This window comes from Sorex fumeus, unplaced genomic scaffold, assembly GCF_029834395.1.
Source record: "Sorex fumeus unplaced genomic scaffold, SorFum_2.1 ptg000037l, whole genome shotgun sequence".
Classification (NCBI taxonomy): domain Eukaryota; kingdom Metazoa; phylum Chordata; class Mammalia; order Eulipotyphla; family Soricidae; genus Sorex; species Sorex fumeus.
In genome coordinates this window covers 72,837,593-72,858,773 of record NW_026606094.1, presented here as the reverse complement: position 1 = coordinate 72,858,773, position 21,181 = coordinate 72,837,593, and the positions used below count along the sequence as shown (strand labels likewise).

At 56.5% G+C, this 21,181-nt stretch overlaps 1 protein-coding gene across 1 annotated transcript; it reads right to left on the bottom strand.

Annotated features, from left to right (window-relative positions):
* Positions 1–5,636: 5,636 nt before the first annotated feature.
* Positions 5,637–20,051, bottom strand: GHRHR (growth hormone releasing hormone receptor; the record flags this gene model as incomplete). Its single annotated transcript, XM_056118567.1, has 14 exons — positions 19,995–20,051; positions 17,993–18,095; positions 17,800–17,907; positions 17,179–17,276; positions 14,349–14,446; positions 13,710–13,842; positions 12,734–12,887; positions 12,211–12,271; positions 11,706–11,775; positions 11,069–11,160; positions 9,897–10,026; positions 7,976–8,017; positions 7,066–7,143; positions 5,637–5,654 (listed from the first exon to the last, which is right to left on the bottom strand). Coding segments are annotated over exons 1-14 (1,242 nt in total), but the record flags the coding sequence as incomplete, so codon positions are not given.
* Positions 20,052–21,181: the final 1,130 nt, after the last annotated feature.

Below are 21,181 nucleotides of genomic sequence, written 5' to 3'. Positions count from 1 at the left end.
GAGACGCACACAGACGGAGAGACACAGAGAGAGGGAGACCCAGGGGAGCCGGCAGAAGTGCCAGGCCCCGAGCAGCCCCCAGGAGAAGGGGTGAGGTGGAGAGAGCTCCTGTCCGTACAGCAGCATTCCCGACATCTGCACCCCACTTCCCACGGCTGCCTATTCCCAGGGGGCACCCCAGAGGTTTCAAAAGTTTGGGGTCGGGGGCCGGAGCAATAGCACAGTGGGTAGGGCGTTTGCCTTGCACGCAGCTGACCTAGGTTCGATTCCCAGCATCCCCTATGGTCCCCCGAGCACCGCCAGGAGTAATTCCTGAGTGCATGAGCCAGGAGTAACTCCTGTGCATTGCCGGGTGTGACCCAAAAAGAAAAAAAAAGTTTGGGGTCTATGGGGACCGAGCGGTAGGAGAGTAGGTAGGGCATTGGCCCTGCACAGAGGTGACCCAGGTTCGGTCCCCGGCATCCCCTATGGTCCCCTGACCCAGGCAGGAGTGATTCCCGAGTGCAGAGCTGGGAGTGAGCCCTCAGCTTCACAGGGTGTGGCCCCTGGACGCCCCCACCACCAAAAGAAGAAAAAGACTGAATTCTGTAGGGACCTGAGGGTCTCTCTCTCATCTCACCTTCAGAAGCTTCCCGCCCCTCCCCTTCTGGCCAGACCAGAAGCTTCTTCCTCCACCGACCCTTGGCTGGCTGTTGGGGCCCCGGGCAGCGCTGGCCTCCAGGGCTGGCTGAGCACAGGGTTCATGGCCTCAGTTATTCCGCCACCTGGTGGCCATGATGAACATTGCGCTTCTCCCTACACCCCCGCCACCCCCAGCTCCACACCCCCCTCCTCCCTCCCCCCACCCCCCACCCCGCAGGGTCTTCCTGAAGAGGCCTCTGAGGTCACTCAAGAGCAAGGTTCTCGGTCCTTCCGACCAGGCCACAGACGCTGAAGCAGTGGGAGGAGCAGGAGTTTTCCAACAAGGGGGCTGAGCCCTGACTGTAGCCCTTGGCCAGTGATTCTGACGGAGCAAGAGACTAGAGCAAGTGCCTTTGGAAGTGTCAGGGAGAAAAGTTTTGCCAAGGAACCATCCTTTTTGTCACAGGTTATCGTTGGCACTCAGGAAATATGGGAAATTCTACATTGATACCCAAAGATTCTCCTTCATTTCATTTCATCATCCTGTTATTCGTCGATTGCCTCGAGCAGGCCCCAGTAACGTCTCTTTCATCCTAGCCCTGAGATTATATTCAAGGCTATTTAGGAAAGTGAGACCCATCATTGTTACTGGTATTTGGCATATTTGGTATGCCACAGGGAGTTTGCCAGACTCTGCCCTGTGGGCAGGCTACATTCGATAGCCTGCAAGTTTGTCCAAAGTAGAAATAAGACAATAAGATGTCATAAAAGAAGTTATGTTAAGATGTCGTGGTTCCGGGATCTGGATTTTATAGTCTCTGAGTCTTGGCCGCTGATGGGATTACACGGCGCCAGGGGGCCAGGTGGTGGGTGTGACCCCCGCCTACTGGAATTTGGAGGATCTGGGTGGAAGATGCTCGACTCCAATTCGAGTAGGCTTGGAGGTCTCGGCCCCGGAACCCGCGTGGCTTTGTCCCTCTGCCAGTACCTTCATGTGTGCGGAGAGTGGTCTCAGCATGGTGGTGGCTGGTCCTGGAGGTCTTCGGCTGCCGTAGCCCTGGTCGGGGCGGGGAGGAAAGCTCAACCCGCTCCCCTCCAAGGGACTCCGGGAAGGAACACCCAGGCGCGGGGGCAGAGACTCTCCTTAGGGTTGCTTATTAAAACATCGAAGGAGGTTCCAACTAGGTACTTTATATAAGCAGCATCTTGTTGACCTCTGTAACACCCCGTGGCCTGAGTGTAAACTAGAGCCCAGGGAAAGATGGTCAGTGAGTGGCAGTTTGCATTACCATTTTGCAGTTAGATCTTTTTTTGCAGGAAGTAAAAGAAGTGGGATTATCAAAGCAGAGGAGGCAGGAAAATGCAAGATCATACGATTAACTGTTTAATATCAGGAACGAAGAAGTGCGTCACGAAGGCAGCCTGTCCCCATGTCATGTAAGAAAATACTAACTCCCTGACACTCTGGACATTTCACCAAGGCGGCGTTGGCTTTAGCCAGAACTCCATGGCGAGCTGGCCACTGACACATTCACGCCAGCTAACCTACAACTGCCAAGCCGGTGAAGGCTCTATGAGTGAGAACTACGTTGCAGAGAAATCACACACACTCAGCTTGTGCAGAAGGAAGCGGGCAGCATCCTCCGGGAGGCAACTTGACAACCACAGTTTCAAAAACATGCACATGCATGTTGGGGGCGGAAGGATAGTCTAACGGGTAGGCTCTGGCCTTGCATGTGATGAACCCAGGTTCCATCCTCAGCATCCTATATGGTCCCCTGAGCACAGAGTCAGGAGTAACCCCTGAGTCTAGCCAGGTATGGTACCGAAACCAAAAACATTAAATTTAAAATGGTTGGTTTTTTTTTTCCCTTTTGGGTCACACCCAGTGATGCACAGGGGCTACTCCTGGCTCATGCACTCAGGAATCACTCATGGCGGTGCTCGGGGGACCATATGGGATGCTGGGAATCAAACCCGGGTCGGCCACGTGTAAGGCAAACACCTTACCCGCTGTACTATCACTCCAGCCTCTTCAAAATGTTTTTACTGTGTGTGCACTGTATTGGCTCAAAAAACCCTAGGTCTAGGAGTGACTTTTCATTTTTTAAATGTATTTGAAGTGCTCTTGAAGAAATGGAGGTGAAGAGACTTGTCATGGCAGCTGCTAATAAAATTGGTGCAATGGTCCTCAATAAATTTATTAAGTAATTACTGGCTAGGTGAAGACTTACACAGACTTTACAAATTGTGTAGCAGGAAGAGACTTGCCAGTGCTCTACTCTTTCTTAATAACAATTTTCTGAGATATAATTCATGTGTCATGAATTTCACACTTTTAAAATGTGTGATTCAGTGAGATGTTCTACAGTAAGCAACCATCTCTAATGCCAGGACATTTAATCTCCTCTAAAAGAAACGTTATAAGGCTGGAGCGGTAATACAGTGGGTCCGGCGTTTGCCTTGCATGTGGCTAACATGGGTTCGATCCCCAGCATCCCTTATGGTCCCCCAAGCACTGCCTGAGCATCACTGGGTGTGACCCAAAGAAAAAAAAGATAAGAAATGTGATACTCATGAGTTCAGAAATGGTGACATCCACACCACAACCATTTCCTCCTTCCCTCAGCTCCAGCAACTATCCACCTTCTGTCTATGTATTTGTCTGATCTGCACATATCATAAAATGCAGTGATACCACACATGATCCTTTGCTACTGACTTCTTCGATCAGCATGATGTTTTCAGGGTTGTCCCATTGCTTTATTAAGAATCCATGGCTTGGAGCCAGAGTGATGGTACAGCAGGTAGACCGCTTGCCTGGCATGTGGCCAACCCGGGTTCAGTCCCTGGCATCTCCATATAGTCCCCTGATTCCTAAGTGCAGAGCCAGGAGTAATCTCTGAGCACCACCAGGTGTGGCCAAAAAAAAGCAAAAAATAAAATTAAATTAAAAAGCAAAATGAAAAGAATCCATGTCCATGTCTTGTCCAGACCTCCTGTGTTTGTCCATCCATCAACCAACATACATCTTAGTCAAGGACCTATTGCAGCAGTGAAAATTATTTCAGTAAATATTCACGAGCAAGTTCTTTGCAGACGTAAAGATGCATTTTCCATTCTACCTATATTTGTTAAACACATGTAATATTGCTGCATTTGACTTTTTGAAGGATTACAAGACTTTCCTCAAAGCAGTGGCAGCATTGTACAGTCCCTCTAGCAATGCATGCAGACACTATCCCTGTATATACTCACCAAGATCTCACATATCTTTTTTTTTTTAACCTTTTGGGTGCATGGAAAACGGTATCGATACGCATAGTTTCTGTGTACGTTTGTTTGTTTGTTTTGTTTTACTTTTTGGGTCACACCTGGCGATGCACAGGGGTTTACTCTTGGCTCTGCACACGGGAATTACTTCTGGCGGTGCTCAGGGGACCACATAGGATGCTAGGAATCTAGCCTGGGTTGGCCGCATGCAAGACTATGTGCATTTTTTAAAAACTGAATCACCATGAGATACAGTTACAAACTTTCATGATTATGTTTCAGTCATACAATGATCAAGCACCCATTCCTCTACTAGTGCCCATTCTCCACCACTGATTTTCCCAATATCCCTCCCACCACCCCACCCCTTCCCACCCCCTGCCTCTGTGGCAGGCATGTTCCCTCTTATTCTCTCTCTCTCTCTCTCTCTCTCTCTCTCTCTCTCTCTCTGTGTGTGTGTGTGTCTCTCTCTCTCTGCTTACTGTGGAACATAGTAAAAACCTCTCACTGAATCACACATTTAAAAGTGTAAAGTTCATGACACATGAATTATACCTCAGAAAAACACCCTACCCAGGTATTATGTTTTGCAATACAGGTACTAAAAGGCCACCATGTTTGGTCCTTAGTCTACTTTCAGTATGTATCTCCCATCCCGAGCGAGCCTTCCAACCATCATTTACTTAGTGGTCCCTTCTCTATCCCAGCTGCCTTCTATGTGCGTTTTTCTAATGACTAACGACACTGAGCATGTTTCTTGCTGACTTGGCCAATTTTATAACGTACATGTTGATTTTGAGCTGACAAAGCAAGATACAAATCTATACATACAGAATGAGCTCAAGATGTTTAAGAACGCAGATAAAATAATCTTTTCAGAAACAGGCAAGATGATCACTGATGACTATCTTTGGGTCGTAAGATGACAGCTGAGTTTTCTTATTTTGTTTTATTTGGGGGCCAACCCAAAGGTGCTCAGGGCTTCCTCCCGGCTCTGCACTCAGGACTCATTCCTAGCTAGCTCAGGGACTCAAACCCAGGTGGGCTGTGAACAAGGCTAGCACCATACATGCTGCACTATCGCCCGACCCCAGGTGACTAATTTTTCTTGTCTGTTGCAACCCCTTTTGTGTATTCCAAATACCGTGGAGGAGTAGGAATGACTTTGATGAGACTCAGTGAACAGACACTGGAGGTGAAGGGTGGGGCAGGGTTTGGAGAGAGGGACCACACCTTAGCATTGGTCTGCCTATTGATCGCGTTGGTCAACAGTGGGACTTTGGGTTTTCAATGGCTGCCCTCCGCCTCCTACCCCCACCCCATGACTAGAGGAGCAGGGTTCCAGCAAGGAGGCTTGGCAGGGAAAGCCAGTGAGTGACTGAGGGCTGCCTGGAGGAGATGGCACAGAACTGAGTTCCATGGAATCTCTCTGCTGTGAGTAGACCAAGGAGAAAGATTTCCTTCCGGCCTGCACAATGCCCATTCCTGCAAGTTCTTGAACACCCCACCACCACCACCACCATCCTGCCAGGCTCATGGACCAACAAACAAAAAGGACTTGGACTGGGGCTGGCCAGGGCTTGGCATGGGATTAAGAGTAGTTTTCTGCCAAGTGAACGGACTATGCGTTAATCCAGGCCATCATGTCTGCCCGGAGGGGAAAGGGTGTTGCCCCATTCGCCCTCTCCTCTCTGGAAAGAAGATGGCGGCCACATGGGTGCCTTGTGGAAAGCAGGTGTGAGCCGGGGGTGTGCGGGCGACTAAAACCTCATGGGAAGGGGGGCGTTCCGGTCCGTCCTTCATGCCCTACCGAGGCCACCAGTTGCCCCCCACGAGCGGCTCTCCAGCACGGCCACGACTCCAGAGCACAGAAACCAATCTCTTAATTATCTGACTCTCAGTAGAAATACTTCCAGGGTTAATTAGTAAAATAGCGGAAATCCCAAACCAACATTTAATTCTTGAACCCAACTGTAGAAAGCGAATCACTTCACAATGCTTTTTCAGCATGTCTGATTGGGGGGGGGGGGTAAACTCTAAATAATAGTGGTGCATCTTTTATTGCAACAATGAATCTAATCAAAGCAGATAGAGTGTCAACTAGAATTCATCTGCCTCGCAGGCATTGGGAGGGGTGGGGGTGGAGTTTTATTGGGGTTCTTTGTGGTAAAAAATAAGTAATGGTAAAGGGAAAGGTGTTTGATATTTGCATGACTGAGACCTAAACCTGAAAGCTTTGTAACTTTTCCCACAGTGATTCAATAAATAAATAAATTATAAAAATAAAAAAAAAATAAAAAAGAGTAGTTTTCTGCCTCTGTGGCTGGAGCGATAGCACAGCGGGTAGGGCATTTGCCTTTCACGGCCGACCAGGCCAACCAGAATTCGATTCCTCTGCCCCTCTCGGAGAGCCCGGCAAGCTACCAAGAGTATCTCGCCCTCACAGCGGAGCCTGGCAAGCTACCCATGACATATTCAATATGCCAAACACAGTAACAATAAGTCTCACAATGTTAATGGGCCCGCTCAAGCAAATGGATGAACAACGGGGAGGACAGTGACAGTGGCCCAAAAAGGCTAATTCTCAGTTTCCTCCCCTACCAAGGAGCTGGATGTGTGTGTGCGTGAGAGGAGGTGCCGCTGGCACTCATTGAGGATGAAGCGCAAAGCAGTGCCCGGGGGCCTACAGCAAATAGCCAAGCGCTCTCACTCAGGGCTGCAGGAGCGCTATGGTGGTGGTGGTGGGATGGGGGGCGCGACAAACCACGGGGGTGGAGGGCACGTGGCCCCCTGCGGATCTCTAGGGGCGGGGCTCGAGGCTGTACCTCCAAGCACAGCCTGACCGACACAAGGCAAGGCCAGCACCGGCGCGGGGCAGGCAGGCGCGGGGCAGGAGCAGGGCAGGGCGGAGGCGGGGAAACTGACGCATAAATACAGCCGATGAGGGGGCGCCGGCAAAAACTGAGGAGCAGAAACACTTCTGTTCCCGCACGCGTGCCAGGGAGCCGGCGCCCCTCCCGCCTGCAGCCGAGCGGGGTGCGCAGGGGAGGGGCGGCCCCGCAGAGGTGGGGTGCCGGAGCTGCGTGCGTGCGGTGTAGACGACCCGGGCGCGGGTGTAGACGCCCGCTAGCAGGCGGAGGTGGGCGCCTTTCCGGCGGAGCAGGAGTGCGCGGTCCACCGGGCGCGGGGTCTTTTGGGCAGCAGCTGGGGGTCCTGGCCGTGCCACCTCCGCGAGATCTCGGTCCTCACCTTGGGGACAAGGGCGAGGGCGTCAGAGAGGCCCCAGACCCCCCCGAAACCCGTCTGGGGGGCTGACGTGAACGGGGATGCACATGGGGTGCCTGCGCCCGGAGAGATGGGAGAGAGGTCCCAAGGGAGCTGCCGCACCTCGCGCCCGGCGCGCAGGAGCCACCACACTCAGGGCCCCAGGTCCTGGTGCTGCGCTGACTCCGCTATGGTCGACGTGGGCTCCGAGGGGGTCTTCGGGCCAGTCCAGCAGAGGACCCGGGTGGCCTGTAGCCAAGCTCCGCGCACAGCAGCCGGGCACCGGCACTGCAGGGGCGCGGCCAGCAGGGGGCGCCCCGGGCCCGGCCTAGAGCCGAGCGCCACGCTTGGGCGCGGGGCCACCCCTGCGTCCTTGCTTTATATTTTACACGCTGTTGCACCTCTGCCCAGCTGTTCACCTGCACGGGCCCCCGGGTCCGGTCCACTCGGGATCCGTCTCTCTGCTCTGCAGCATCCTCGTTCCCAGTTCCCTAAATGAACCACCTCTGAAGTTCTTTCTTTCACTGCCTCTGTTTCCCCTCTCAACACCCCCTCCCCCTCCACCCCCACCCAGGTGGCTGCTCCCCTGGTCCCAAGGTCCCCTTTCTTCAAATTGTAGAATACAGAAATGGATCCTGTTTCCGCGTCCCCACGTGACCGCCTCCATTTCCGGACAGCAAACTGGCCGAGCCCAGGGGAGGGACAGTTGAAAGGTGCACGGACAGCTTCCGTTTCCCGGAAGATTGTAAGGCTGCAAAGAGGGGCCCGCAGCGCGGGAAAGTGAGGGCTCGGGAAAGGCGGGTGTGGAGACGCCTACCTCTTGGTTGAGGAAGCAGTACAGGACAGCCACGATGAAGCCCTGGGGCCAGAGAAAAGGAGTGCACCTGAGTATCTGGGCGCCACGCCCCCACTCCCCCCAGGGGCCCAGACTTCCTACTACTCCCCCTGAGAGACTCCGGACTGTGGCTAAACCAGGATTTGGGGCAAAGGAAAGGTAGATGCTTCCAACACTGACTGTATGTGTCAGACAAGTTATCTCATGCCACACCATACCAAGTCTGCAAAGGCTATGCTGCGGGCATGAGTCTCTGATTTTCCTTGATTATATATCTCTTAGTATTAAGCACAAAGCCTAGAATGTGATTTTTAAAAATCTAGTGCTTAATAAAGGTAAAGACCCTCCCGTTGATCGTCGATTTGCTCGAGCGGGCCCAGTAACGTCTCCATTGGAGACTTTGTTGTTACTGTGTCTGGCATATCCAATACTCTCGGTAGCTTGCCGGGCTCTCCGAGAGGGGCGGAGGAATCAAACTCGGGTCGGCCATGTTGGCCGCTTGTAAGGCGAACGCCCTACCCGCTGTGCTATCGCTCCAGTTGGATAAAGGATAGGTGGGTGAGCAGATGGATGGGTGGGTGGATGGATGAGTGGGTAGGTAATAGATGAGTGGGTACAAGGACAGGTGGGTGTGTGGGTAGATGGGCAGGTGGGTGCGTGGATGGTTGAGTGGACATATGGGTAGGAGATATATGTGTGCTGGTGGGTATATGGATAGATGAATCAATAGTAGGTGGGTGGTGGGTGGATGAGTGGATGGATGAATGGATGGACAGACGGATGGATGCATGGATGGATGGATGGTAGGTGAGTGGCTGTATGGATTGTTAGGTGATGAACGGATGGATAGGTGATGGGTGGATATGTATGCGAGTGGGGATAGGTGAATGGATGGACAGGAAATAAATAGATGGACGGATGAATAGGTGAGGGTGCAGGTGGTAGATTGACAGTTGCATGGATGCGTAGATGCATGGATAGATAGGTGCATAGATGAACAGGTGCATGGGTGGACAGGTGCATAGATGAACAGGTGCATGGGCGGACAGGTGCATGGGTGGATGGGTGCATGGATGAATAGGCTCATGGACGGATAGTGCATGGGTGGACGGGTGCATGAGTAGATAGGTGCATGAACAGATAAGTGTATGGATGGACAGATGTATGAATGCACAGGTGCATGGGTGGATAGGTGCATGGACAGACAGGTGCATGGGTGAATGGGTGCATGGATGGATAGGCGCATGGATGGATAGGCTCATGGACGGATAGTGCATGGGTGGACAGGTGCATGGATGGATAGATGCATGGATGGATAGATGCATGGGTGGACAGGTGCATGGACAGATAGGTGCATAGGCAGACAGGTGCATGGACAAATAGATGCATGGATGGATAGGTGCATAGGTGGATAGGTGCATGGGTGGGTGGTAGTTGGATGAAGGGATAGGTTGGTGAGTGGGTGGGTGGGTGGGTGGGTGGGTAGTTGGATGGATGGGTTGGTGAATGGATGATGGCATGCACAAGAGTGGGTGCAGGTGGATGGATGGATTGGTGGGTAGGTTAGTGGCTGGGAGGGCTGGCTGGGTGGGTGGGTGGATGTATAGGTATGAGTGCTGGTGGGTGAATGGATGAATATATAGGTAGGTGGGTGGGTGTGTCAATGGACAGATGATGGATGATAGCATGCAGGAATGGAGGGAAAATGTGGCGTTAGGTCAGTGCAAATGTCGTTGAGTACATAGAGATGGCAAGATGGCAGACAGACAGCTGAGTGGATTAATGAGTGCCCAGAAGCTTTTACACCCAGCAGTGGTTTCCTTCCCCTACCCTAGTACCCCACCTGTGGGCACAGCCCTGTCCTCCTGCCCAAGGGTGCAGGGGAGAGCCTGTGGGTCTGCACCTGGAATGATCCCAGCCCCAGCTCAAGGGGAAGACGAATATTTAGGCCGGTGCTGTCAGGCAGGAAGTTGAAGATGATGTAGTGGATTCCAAACAGTGGGATGAGGAGAAGCGTTGACTTGGAGAGCCGCCTGGAGGAGAGGAGAGCTCTGGGCTCCTGCATGTCTCTGCCCACTCCCACCTCCCGCAGGCCCTCCAACCCCTCCCCCCATCATGTCCACACACCAGCACCAGGAGAGCTCCCTTGTCCTCCCACACTCCCCAAGCCTTCTTATTGCAGGACAAGGGACCCTGCACTCCCTTCTGCCAAGCTCTTTTCTCCATTCACTCCAGTCAGAGGATTTGTGTGCATCATTCAAAGTCTAGTTCAAAGACCCTTTCCTCCAAGAAGTCCTCCCTGACCATTCCCTGACCTTCACTCCCCATCTAGAATCTCCATCCATGGGATCCTAGTACCCATCAATTTATTTGACCTGCTCATTGACTATCTGGAGTCTTCAGCACACACTGTAACCCCCTGGAGGGCAGGGACACATCTGTCCTCTCTGGGATCATGGGAGGAGCAAGGGACCAGGACTCTGAAAGCTTAGTTGTGAATGAAACAGAACCAAACTGATTCCCACACCAGTGTCCCACACATAGTCACACACTCTCACACATAAACTCACACATTTACAATATACACTTGCACACACACTGTTTCACACACATATACACTCACGTACACACAGTGTCACATTCACACACAGGTACACACTTAGACACACACTTTTACACATACACCCATAAGATCTCACACATATACGTACACTTCCACAGTCACACACTTAGACTCACACATATACACTCAGACATACTGTGTCACGCTTACACACAAGCACGTGTGCACGCTCTCACAAACACCTTCCCTCACATACCCTCACACATGCACCCTCTCTCACACGCTCACACTCATACCCTCACACACACTCGCACATGCTCACACCTTCCCTCAGACACATATCCCACATACACCCACACACACAGCCTCTCTGTGTCTCTTTCTCTCTGTCTCTCTCTGTCTCTCTCTCTGTTTCTCTCTCTCTGTCTCTCTCTGTCTCTGTCTCTCTCTCTCTCTCTCTCTCACACACACACACACACAAACATGTTCTCTCTCTCTCACACACACACTACCAGTACTGAGACTGCGTGTGCGGGCTGCCCTGGGCTGGCTCCAGTTTCCTCAGCAGGATGCGGATAATGTTGAGAAAAAGTCCAAAGTTCACCTGAAAATAGAAGAGCAAGAAGATGGAAGGCAAGAGTGAGTGGGGCCCTTGGTGACCTGGGTCAGGGCCTCTGTAGGGTGCAGAAGCCCCAGATTCCTGAGCCAGGCCTGTGCAGGTGAGTGCAGCTCTGACAGAGCTCCGTTCTAGGACGCAGAGCCTGGGGAATTCCTCTGGAGCTCAGGGGTCCCACCCGCCCCCAAGACCTGAGGCCAGCGGGGAGTCAGGCCAGCCCCCTGCCTTCAGTACCACCCAAGCACAAGCAGCTGCTGTCACTGAGGATCTGGGAGACTCATGGGGGGGCATGCTCCCGGCCCCAAAGGGCCCCCAATCCTGCAGCCCTGTTTGCAGGGAGCAGGCGGGCTGCGGTTTCCACACCCCTCTGCTTTCCCCAGCGCATCTTCTCATTGCTGGAAAGGCTGGCTGGCCGCGGGGGCACGGATGCGTGCAGCTGGCGGGACCGCTGAAGAGTCTGTGGGCTCAGGGTGAGCCGTGGTCCCCACAGTGGATGGCCCTGGGGAAGCCTGGGGGTTCTGGAGCCCACTGACCCCAACGGAGAGCACTATGGGCCCTTTGATTATCCACCAGTAGGGGGAGCTGTCGTCCAGGTCCCAGCACCTGCGGGGAGGAAGGCGGTACTGAGGGGTTCAGGCAAAGTCATCCCCACTGCTCCCCAGCTCCTCTGTTCTCTCCCCCTGGAGTCTTCTCTTGCCTGTTCTCGGCCCACGAGAATGACGCCCGTCCTGCAGGCTCCCCTCTCTCCCCACCCAGACCAAGAAGTTGTTCTGGGTGAGCCTTTCCGCCCCCTCCTTGCTGGCCTGACCCTTCCCTGTCCCAGGAGACTGACACCCCAGTCCTCTGCCCAGCGCACAGCCTGAGAATCAGCACCCCCCGGTCACCAGCTCACACCCCCGGAGCTACTCACGGGGGAGTCCTGCCCCAGACATTCGTCACCTCCCTGCTGGGAGAGCGGCCCGGCTGCCCACCCCAGTCCATATCCCTCTCCACGCAAACCAGGGCATAGGAGGTGACCCAGTGGCCACCCCAACTCACGCCGTGTCCTCGAAGGCCATTTTGCATATCACCCAGGTGCCAGTAAAAAGCAGGGGAAGGCCTGCGGGCACAGAGGAGACGGGGATGGGTGGGCCGCCTCCACCCCCATCTCCCACCCCAGCCCCTGGAGGCCCACGTGGCTGGCATCCCATGACCAGAACCTGGAGTTCACGGGGCTGGTCCAGCTCCTCTCTGGGGCTACCCTGGAAAACAGACGGCAACTTTCTTTCTTTCTTTCTTTCTTTCTTTCTTTCTTTCTTTCTTTCTGTTCCTTTTCCTTTTATTTTTGCTTTTTTGGTCACACCCGGCGATGCACAGGGGTTACTCCTGGCTCTGCACTCAGGAATTACTCCTGGCCGTGCTCAGGGGACCATATGGGATGCTGGGAATCAAACCCGGGTCTGCCGCGTGCAAGGCAAATGCCTTACCCGCTGTGCTATCACTCCAGCCCCGCAACTTCGTTCTGATCATGCTCAGCCTCAACTTCCCCCGATGCCCCTGCAAGCGGGCCCTGGGCACTCACCCCAGCCGGCCAGCACCAGCCCCCAGAAGGCTCTCCGGGTGCAGGGGGTCGGCGAGGCCAGGAGACAGGTGAGGTACACAGCTTCCACCCACAGCCAGCTGAAGTTGGTCATGGTGGCGAAGTGGGAGGTGGCCACTGAGACTTTGCACAGGACCTGGGGGTCAGGGAGCATCACCCGGGGGCACCCATCAGGGTCTGAGTCTGCCCTGCTCCATGCGGACTCCAAACCTCCAGGGTCTTTCAGCTTGAGGCAACCCAGAAGGGACTGTGGTGGTCAAGAGCACGGACCTCCTGGGTTCAAATGCGCTTTCTAGATCACCCCAACTCCTCCTCCAGAGGGAAGACCCCATTTTAAGGCCCTCTTTGGGGGACCTCAGATGCCCCAGAACCCATCCCAGCACCATTAAGGAGCAGGCCAGTGTCTGAGTGTCTCATCGACAGAACAGGGTAGACCGAGTTCAAACCTGGGCAGAGGTGGCCCCCAAGTCGTGCTAGGGGTGTCCGGTAGCTCTCAAGCATTCCCTCTGGGTTGGCCCTATAGTCCTGAGCACCCCAAGCCCAGCAAGAACAAGACTGGCAGTGCCTGAGGGTGCCCAAGGGCCGATTCCTGCTAAGGGAGCCCCCCCACACACACACCCAGGAGCACTGAGTATGCACGGACGGGTCACCTCCCAGGCACTGAACACCCCGGCTTCTCCTCCTGGAAGCTCCTTCCACCTGGCAGATTGGGGAAGCTCCCCACGCTCCTCTCCCCAGACCCTTAACTCCCCGCACCCCCCCTCCCAAAAGCTGGAAAGGTGGTGTGGGCTGGAATTCAGGAGAGAAAGCGACTGAGAATAGGACACAGCGGGGGACCCCAGGCAGGAGGTCCAGGGGGCGGGCTCTGGCCTGTGCTGTGATTGACAGAGACGGGGGCCACTCAGCACTCGGCCTGAGTCTCTAGCCCCGCCCCCCCAACCCATCCCGTCGCCCTGACCGTGGAGAAGCTGCAGTGGTCCGTGGTGTCTCCGTGGAAAAGGGTGGCGTCCTTCAGGAACACGGCCCCCGCCTTGAGGATGAAGGTGGCGAACAGCTGCGTGTGGATGTAGTTCCTGGGGCAGTGCAGCCTCCTGGAGGGGTGGAGTGGGGAGGGCGCTGAGGGGCTGGGGCCACCGGGCAGGTTTGGGGGTGAGCGCAGCAGGTGCTGGCTGCGGGGGGTGAGGGGTTGCCCTGGTCTCCGTAGGGCGGGGACAGCCCCCCCCCCATGTGTGACTGCAGGGAGCTCGTGGCCAGGGGAGCAGGAGAATGTGGTCGGCTGGGCAGATAGCTTGGACGGGTTGGGTTGGGGGGCTCAGGCCCTCAAGTGGGGTTACCTAGGGGGGCTGAGGACGGCCGGTCAGAACAGGCAAGGGGGGGGCTGGAGAAGAGAGGGCTGAACCCCTCGCAACAATGAGAGCGGCCAGAGAAGCTCAAGTCTCTGTCCCGTCACCCCCTTTCCAGTTCAAAGGAGCCCTAGTCTGCCCCAAATCTGCCTTCTTTAAGGGAACAGATAAAGTGCCCCCGTAACAGACTGTCCCAGCTCCTGGGAGGGTGGCCCCCACTCGGGATGCTGAGACAGGAGGGAGGGCCAGTGAACCTGAGAGCCACCAGGATGACCACAGCGATGCAGAGTGCCGCCGTGGACACGCCGTGGCCCAGGGTGTAGATGAGCTTCACCGTCCAGAAGTAAGATTTCTGCAGGGAGAGAGGAAGGCTCAGGCAGAGCGCCCCTGGATGAGGAAGCCCGGGTTCAACCCCCAGCACCTCCGGGTGTGGCGACACCCACAAACACACCAAACACTAAGGTGCCTACAACACGTAGGGCACTTGCCATGCACACAGCTGACAAGGGCTCTGTCTCCAGGACCCCATATGGTTCCTAAGCACTACCAAGAGTGAACCCTGAGCACAGAGCCAGGAGTGAGCCCTGAGCACAGAGTCAGGTATGAACTCTGAGCACAGAACCAGGAGCAAGCCCTGAACACAGAGCCAGGAGTAAGCCCTGAGCACAGAGCCAGGAGTGAGCCCTTGCAGAGCCAGGAGTGAGCCCTTGCAGAGCCAGGAGTGAGCCCTGAGCACAGAGCCAGGAGTGAGCCCTGAGCACAGAGCCAGGAGCAAACCCTGAGCACAGAGCCAGGAGCAATTCCCGAGCACAGAGTCAGGAGTGATCCCCGAGCACAGACCAGGAGTAAGCCCTGAGCACAGAGCCAGGAGTGATTCCTGAGCACAGAGTCAGGTATGAGCTCTGAGCACAGAGCCTGGAGCAAGCCCTGAACACAGAGCCAGGAATGAGCTCTGAGCACAGAGTCAGGAGAAATCCCTGAGCACAGAGCCAGGAACGAACTCCGAGCACAGAGCCAGGAGTGATCTTTTGCAGAGCCAGGAGTGAACCCTGAACACAGAGCCAGGAGTGAGCCCTAACCACAGAGCCAGGAATAAGCCCTGAGCACAGAGCCAGGAGCAAACCCTGAGCACAGAGCCAGGAGAGATCCCCAAGCACAGAGCCAGGAGTGATCCCTGAGCACAGAATCAGGTATGAACTCTGAGCACAGAGCCAGGAGCAATCCCCGAGCACAGAGCCAGGAGTGATTCCCTTGCAGAGCCAGGAGTGAGCCCTGAGCACTGCTGGGTGTGGTCCAAACACCAAAACTAAAAATTAACAATAACCATCCCAGCAGCCAGGCTGGGGGAAGGAGGTGTGACAGCTGGCAGAGATGTCAGCCTGCACCCTGGGAGAGGGTCCCTGGGGACGCGGAACACGGTTCTGAGCAGAGCCCTTGTTTACAGCTGCTCCTGCTACAGACCAGGCCCAGCCGGGCTCTGCAGTGGGGGCGGGGCCCAGCGCCGGCCAGTCCCAGGAGAGCGCAGGAGCTGGAGAAGGAAGCAGGGCTTGTTTATGGACATCCAGCCCGCTCACCGCTGGAGAACATGACGTCCCAGTGAAGGGGACAGCTGGGGACAAGGGCAGGCAGGCAGAGTCGCCTGGCCCAGAGGTAGGGAGGTGCAGATGGGTCACAGACCCAGTCTCTGCCCGCTAGAGGCCCTCCCCGCCTCTCCCCACTGTCCTTCTCCTGAGACGGCCCTGCTTCTGCCCTACCTCACAGGGCCCAGGGGAGAGGTGGCCAGGAGGCTCCGGGAGAGGCTGGACAGCGGCTAAGGCAAGAGGCCCTCACGGGTTAGTCCCTGCACCTTACATGGCCCTTGAGCCCCGGCAGAAGTGATTCCCTATCACAGAGCCAGGAGTAAGGCCCAAGCACTGCCCAGGGAGGGAGGGAGGGAGGGAGGGAGGGAGGGAGGGAGAGAAGGAGGGAGGGAAGGAAGGAGGGAGGGAAGGAGGGAGGGAGGGAGGGAGGGAGGGAGGAAGGAAGGAAGGAAGGAAGGAAGGAAGGAAGGAAGGAAGGAAAGGAGGGAGGGAGGGAGGGAGGGAGGGAGAGAAGGAGGGAGGGAAGTGAAGGAAGGAAGGAAGGAAGGAAGGAAGGAAGGAAGGAAGGAAGGGAGGGAGGGAGGGAGGGAGAGAAGGAGGGAGGGAAGTGAAGGAAGGAAGGAAGGAAGGGAGGGAGGGAGGGAGGGAGGGAAGGGAGGGAAGAAGGAAGGAAGGGAGAGAAGGAAGGGAGGGAGGGAGGGAGAGAAGGGAGGGAGAGAAGGGAGGGAAGAATGAAGGAAGGAAGGGAGGGAAGGAAGGAAGGAAGGGAGGGAAGGAAGGAAGGAAGGAAGGAAGGGGGAGAGGGAGGGGGAGAGAGAGAGAGAGAGAGAGAGAGAGAGAGAGAGAGAGAGAGAGAGGAGTGGGGTCTGGGGTAGGCCTGCCTTGCACAGGCCCTGCCCAGTTGGGTCCACTGGATGAGGGGGTCTCCACTGTCACTTCTGTGCTTGATCCCCCTCAGTGCCCAAACAGCCATGCCTTGGGTGCTGCAGACCAAGGTCGGAGAAGGGCGGGAACTGCCGGGACAGCCCAGGGCTTTTGCTTCCCCAGAACCAACCCGAACTCCTGGCCCAAGGAGCAGCGTCTCCCCTGCCCGCTGGCTCCCACCGACAGGATCAGGGCCCTGAGCAAAGCGGCAGAATCCCTCTCCTCCCCCTGCGCCCTGTCCTCTGCAGAGCCCGGGATGGCGGCACTGACCGTACCTATAAGGCGGCTCCCACAAGGCTGCATGCCCCTACCTCACTGCTCCCTTTCCCCCAGGGACACCCAGCCTCTCCCCTTCCCCCGGGACCCTCATCCTCTACCCCTCCCCCCGGGACCCCCAGCCTCTCCCTCTACCCCCTGAGACACCCAGCCTTTCCCGCCCCCCCCACTCCCAGCCTCTCCCCTTCCCCCGGGACCCTCAGCCTCTCCCCTTTTCCCTGGGACCCCCCAACCTCTCCCCCTTGCCCCAGGATTCCCCACCTCTCCCCCTCTCCCCCCGCCCCCGGGACCCCCAGCCTCTCACCTCCTCGGCCAGCTGCTCCAGGGGAATAGGGCAGGCCTCCGGGTAGGGCGGGAAAGGCACAGACCAGCCCGAGGTGGTGCAGTCCCTGGTCACCAGCCCTGGGGAGCGAGCACCTGCCCTTGCAGCCCCCGCAGGGTGGGCCGCAGAGCCCCGCAGGAGTCAGGAGTTCCCAGCCCTGGGTTCCAGGTACCCAGCGGGACACACTCTGGAGTTGCCCCCCCCCCAAGGTCAAGGTCGCTGAGCGGGTCAGTGCTGAGTCAGGTTCGCTTCCCTGAGGGGCAGAGCTGGGACTTGGGGCCTAAGGGTGGTGTCACTGTGGGTGCGGGGGTCTGTGTGGAGCCACTCCCTGCAGCCCGAGGGTGCGTTTGCTCAGTGCTGAGTTCCAGTGCAGTGACCCCCCTCCCCCTTCCAGTGTCACTCATGGTCCCCGACTCTGGGAGGCTCACGCTCCATCTCTACTGGCCTCAGGGACGGCTGATGACGGGCCTGGGTCCCGCCACCCAGGGAAGCTGCTGTTCCTGCCCCATCTGCCTGGCTCCGAGCCAGGGCGGCATCCGCTGTGGTCTGCCTGGCAGAGGGAAGCCCCTTCCTCCTGGCCCCCACAGCCCCCGGCACCCTCACCTGGCTCCGAGCTGAAGTGAGAGAAGAAGCCCGGGCAGGGGAGAGTGACCCACTCGCCAGAAGCCACCGGCGGCCAGCATAGCAGCCCATCCCAGGTCCTGGGGCAGCCTGGACAGGAGCAGAGAGCGGGCTAGCCGGCCTCGGCCCCCAGGACCCCCAGAGGGCCGCCACCCCAGCCCATATCAGCCCATACCAAGAGAGCTGTTGGGTATCCCCACTGCTGCCTGCATGCACGTGCGCTCGTCCTCGCTCAGCTGGGCCAGGAGGTCACACTCGGGGTGCACGCGGCTCAGCACCTGCGGGGAGAGGGATGCAGGGGCCAGGCCGTGGCCGTCCCCTCTTCCCTGCCCCCCAGGATGAGGACAGGGACGACCTGGGCTTCACTCCCGCTCCCAGGCACGGCAGTGTGGGACACCTGGGTGCTCATTACTCCTCCCTGGGACCCACTGAACAGTACTCGCTCAGAAGGTCGCGGCGTGGGCCAGAGAGATTGTACAGTGGGCAGCGTGCTGGCCTGTGCTCGGCCAACCTGGGTTTGATCCCTGACACCCATATGGTCCCCCAAGTCCCGCCAGGAGTGATCCCTGAGCACAGAGCCGGGAGTGAACCCTGAGCACAAAGCTGGGAATAGGCCCTGAGCACAGAGCCAGGAGTGAGCCCTGAGCACAGAGCCAGGAGTGAGCCCTGAGCCAGGAGTGAACCCTGAGCACAGAGCTGGGAGTGATCCCTGAGCACAGAGCCAAGAGTAAGCCCTGAGCACAGAGCCAGGAGTGAGCTCTGAGCACAGAGCCAGGAGAGAGCCCTGAGCCAGGAGTGAACCCTGAGCACAGAGCTGGGAGTGAGCCCTGAGCACAGAGCCGGGAGTGAGCCCTGAGCACAGAGCCAGGAGTGAGCCCTGAGCCAGGAGTGAACCCTGAGCACAGAGATGGGAATAGGCCCTGAGCACAGAGCCGGGAGTGAGCCCTGAACACAGAGCCAGGAGAGAGCCCTGAGCACAGAGCCGGGAGTGAACCCTGAGCACAGAGCCGGGAGTGAGCCCTGAGCACAGAGCCGGGAGTGAGCCCTGAGCACCGTCAGGTGTGTGTGGCCCACGGGTCAAAGAAAGATGAAAGAGAAAGGAAGAAGATCAGAGGGAGGTGGTGGGCCCAGGACTCCAAGAGGCTCTCTGCCCTCTGACCGCCACTCATTGCCTGCTCCCTGGAACTGTTTCTGCATAAGGCGGCCTGCAGGGCAGAACAGTGTTCCCCGACCTCACCTCCTCGTTCTTGAATCCTGTGAACTTTTCACTTTACCTTGCAAAGGACACTCTGTTTCTTTCTTTTCCTTTTTTTTTTCTTTTGGGTCACGCCCGGAATGCACAGAGGTTAGTCCTGTCTCTGCACTAAGGAATTACTCTTGGCAGTGCTCAGGGGGCCATATGGGATTCTGGGAATGGATGGCTGGGTGGGTGGATGGATGGATGGATGGATGGATGGATGGACGGACAGATGGACAGATGGACAGACGGACGGTTGGATGGATGGATGGGAGCATGGGAGGTGAACTGACAAGGGAACAGAGGGCTTCTCGTCCTGCTGTGCAGCTCAGCAGCATATGGAATTAGAGTTTTGAGAGTTGCCCCGAATCTGGTGTGGTGACAGGGAATGTCTCTGAGAGCTGGAAAGCAAGGAAATCCTCGGGCAATATTCTGAAGGTGCCCCTGGAGCAGGCGGGAGATCCCCGGGACAGAGCCAGGAGAAAGCAGACATCTCCAACGGGCCCCTGATTCTGCATCTGTGACTCTGAAGCAGGAGATCCACCACCTCCACCCCTGCCTGAGAAAATGCAGTCATGAATATGGCTCCGGGTGGGGGCAGGGAGGGGTGTGGGAGAACCAGGGGTGGGAACCAGGGAAAGAGTGCGCCTGGAGGGTCTGGATCTGCCTCCAGGGCTCTGAGGGCCCCCCTGAGGGGACAGTCTGGCCCCAGGGAGGCCGCTGGAGGCTGGTCAGCTGAGCCCAGAGGTTTGAGGAGTCAGAGCAGCAGAGATGAGTTGGTGAGGGGTGAGCACAGGAGGGTGAGGGACTCTGGGGAAGCCAGCCCACATCTGCCCTGCCAAGCACCCCACCGGGGTCCCCTCAAAGCCCCAACCGTATCCCATATAGCCCGGCTCTCAGACCTGGAGCCCAGCGAGCAGGGCCCAAGCGGGCTACTCACCACTGGAAATGAGCCCAGCAAGCAGAGGACGCAGGCACCCCACGCCCTGCCGTCCATGATGGCTCGCAGACTGTCAGCTGTCCTGTCCCCCAGCCCGGCTGCTGTCCCTGCCGCTGATGCTGAGGCCCTGCTCGGGAGGCTGTTTGAATAGGCAGGAAGTGGCCTCAAGCACAGGCCTCTGAATATTCAGACCTCTGAACACAGCAGCCCTGGCAGACAGGAGCACACACAGGCACACACACACGGACACACACGTACGTACATATGCACGTAAGTGCAGGCACACAGGAACCAGAGCAATACCACAGCAGGTAGGGAACTTGCCTTGTATGTGGTGGACCAGGGTTCAATTCCCATATGGTTCTCCTGAGCACTGCCAGGAGTAATTCCTGAGTGCAGAGCCAATGGCCAAAAATAAATCTCCCATTGTTCATCGATTTGCTCAAACGGGCACCAGTAACGTCTCACAACAAATTGTGAGACTTGTTGTTACTGTTTGGGGGCATATAGAATACATCATGGGAAGCTTGCCTGGCTTTGCCGTGTGGGCGAGATACTCTTGGTAGCTTGCCAGGCTCTCCGAGAGGGGCACAGGTATCGAACCCGGGTCGGCCGCGTACAAGGCAGACGCCCTGCCCGCTGTGCTATCGCTCCAGCCCAAACTCAGTTTAAATCTTGACCTTACAAATAAACAATTACAAGAAAGAATTAAACACTCTACCTACAGATGAGTAGTGATTTCCTTCTTCTATTATTTATAGGTGACTGTAATTAAAATCCGTGAAAATAAATCAAAAATAAATAAGCAAACAGTCCAAATACTCAAACATGCAAATAAACAAGTGCACACACACAGACACACACACAAACACACAGACATACATATGCACACCCCCTTTTGTGACTGAACCTCCCCACACACACCCTGCCCATCTGTCTGTTTCAGAGAAGGGTGCAAGGTGACAGCCAGGGGACACTCCTGTCCCCATGGGGTTATGTTCTATACCATCTTCTCCACAGCCGAGGTAGGAGGCCTTCTGCCCAGCCACCCTGCAGGACCCCCCAAAGGCCCCCCAGTGGGGATACAGGAAGGAGGAGGTGGGACCCGCCTGCAGGGTGGTTGTGGGGCTGGGGTGGCAAGCCTTGTGGTGGGGGCAGGCGGGCGCTTGCTAAAGGAAGCTGAGCTC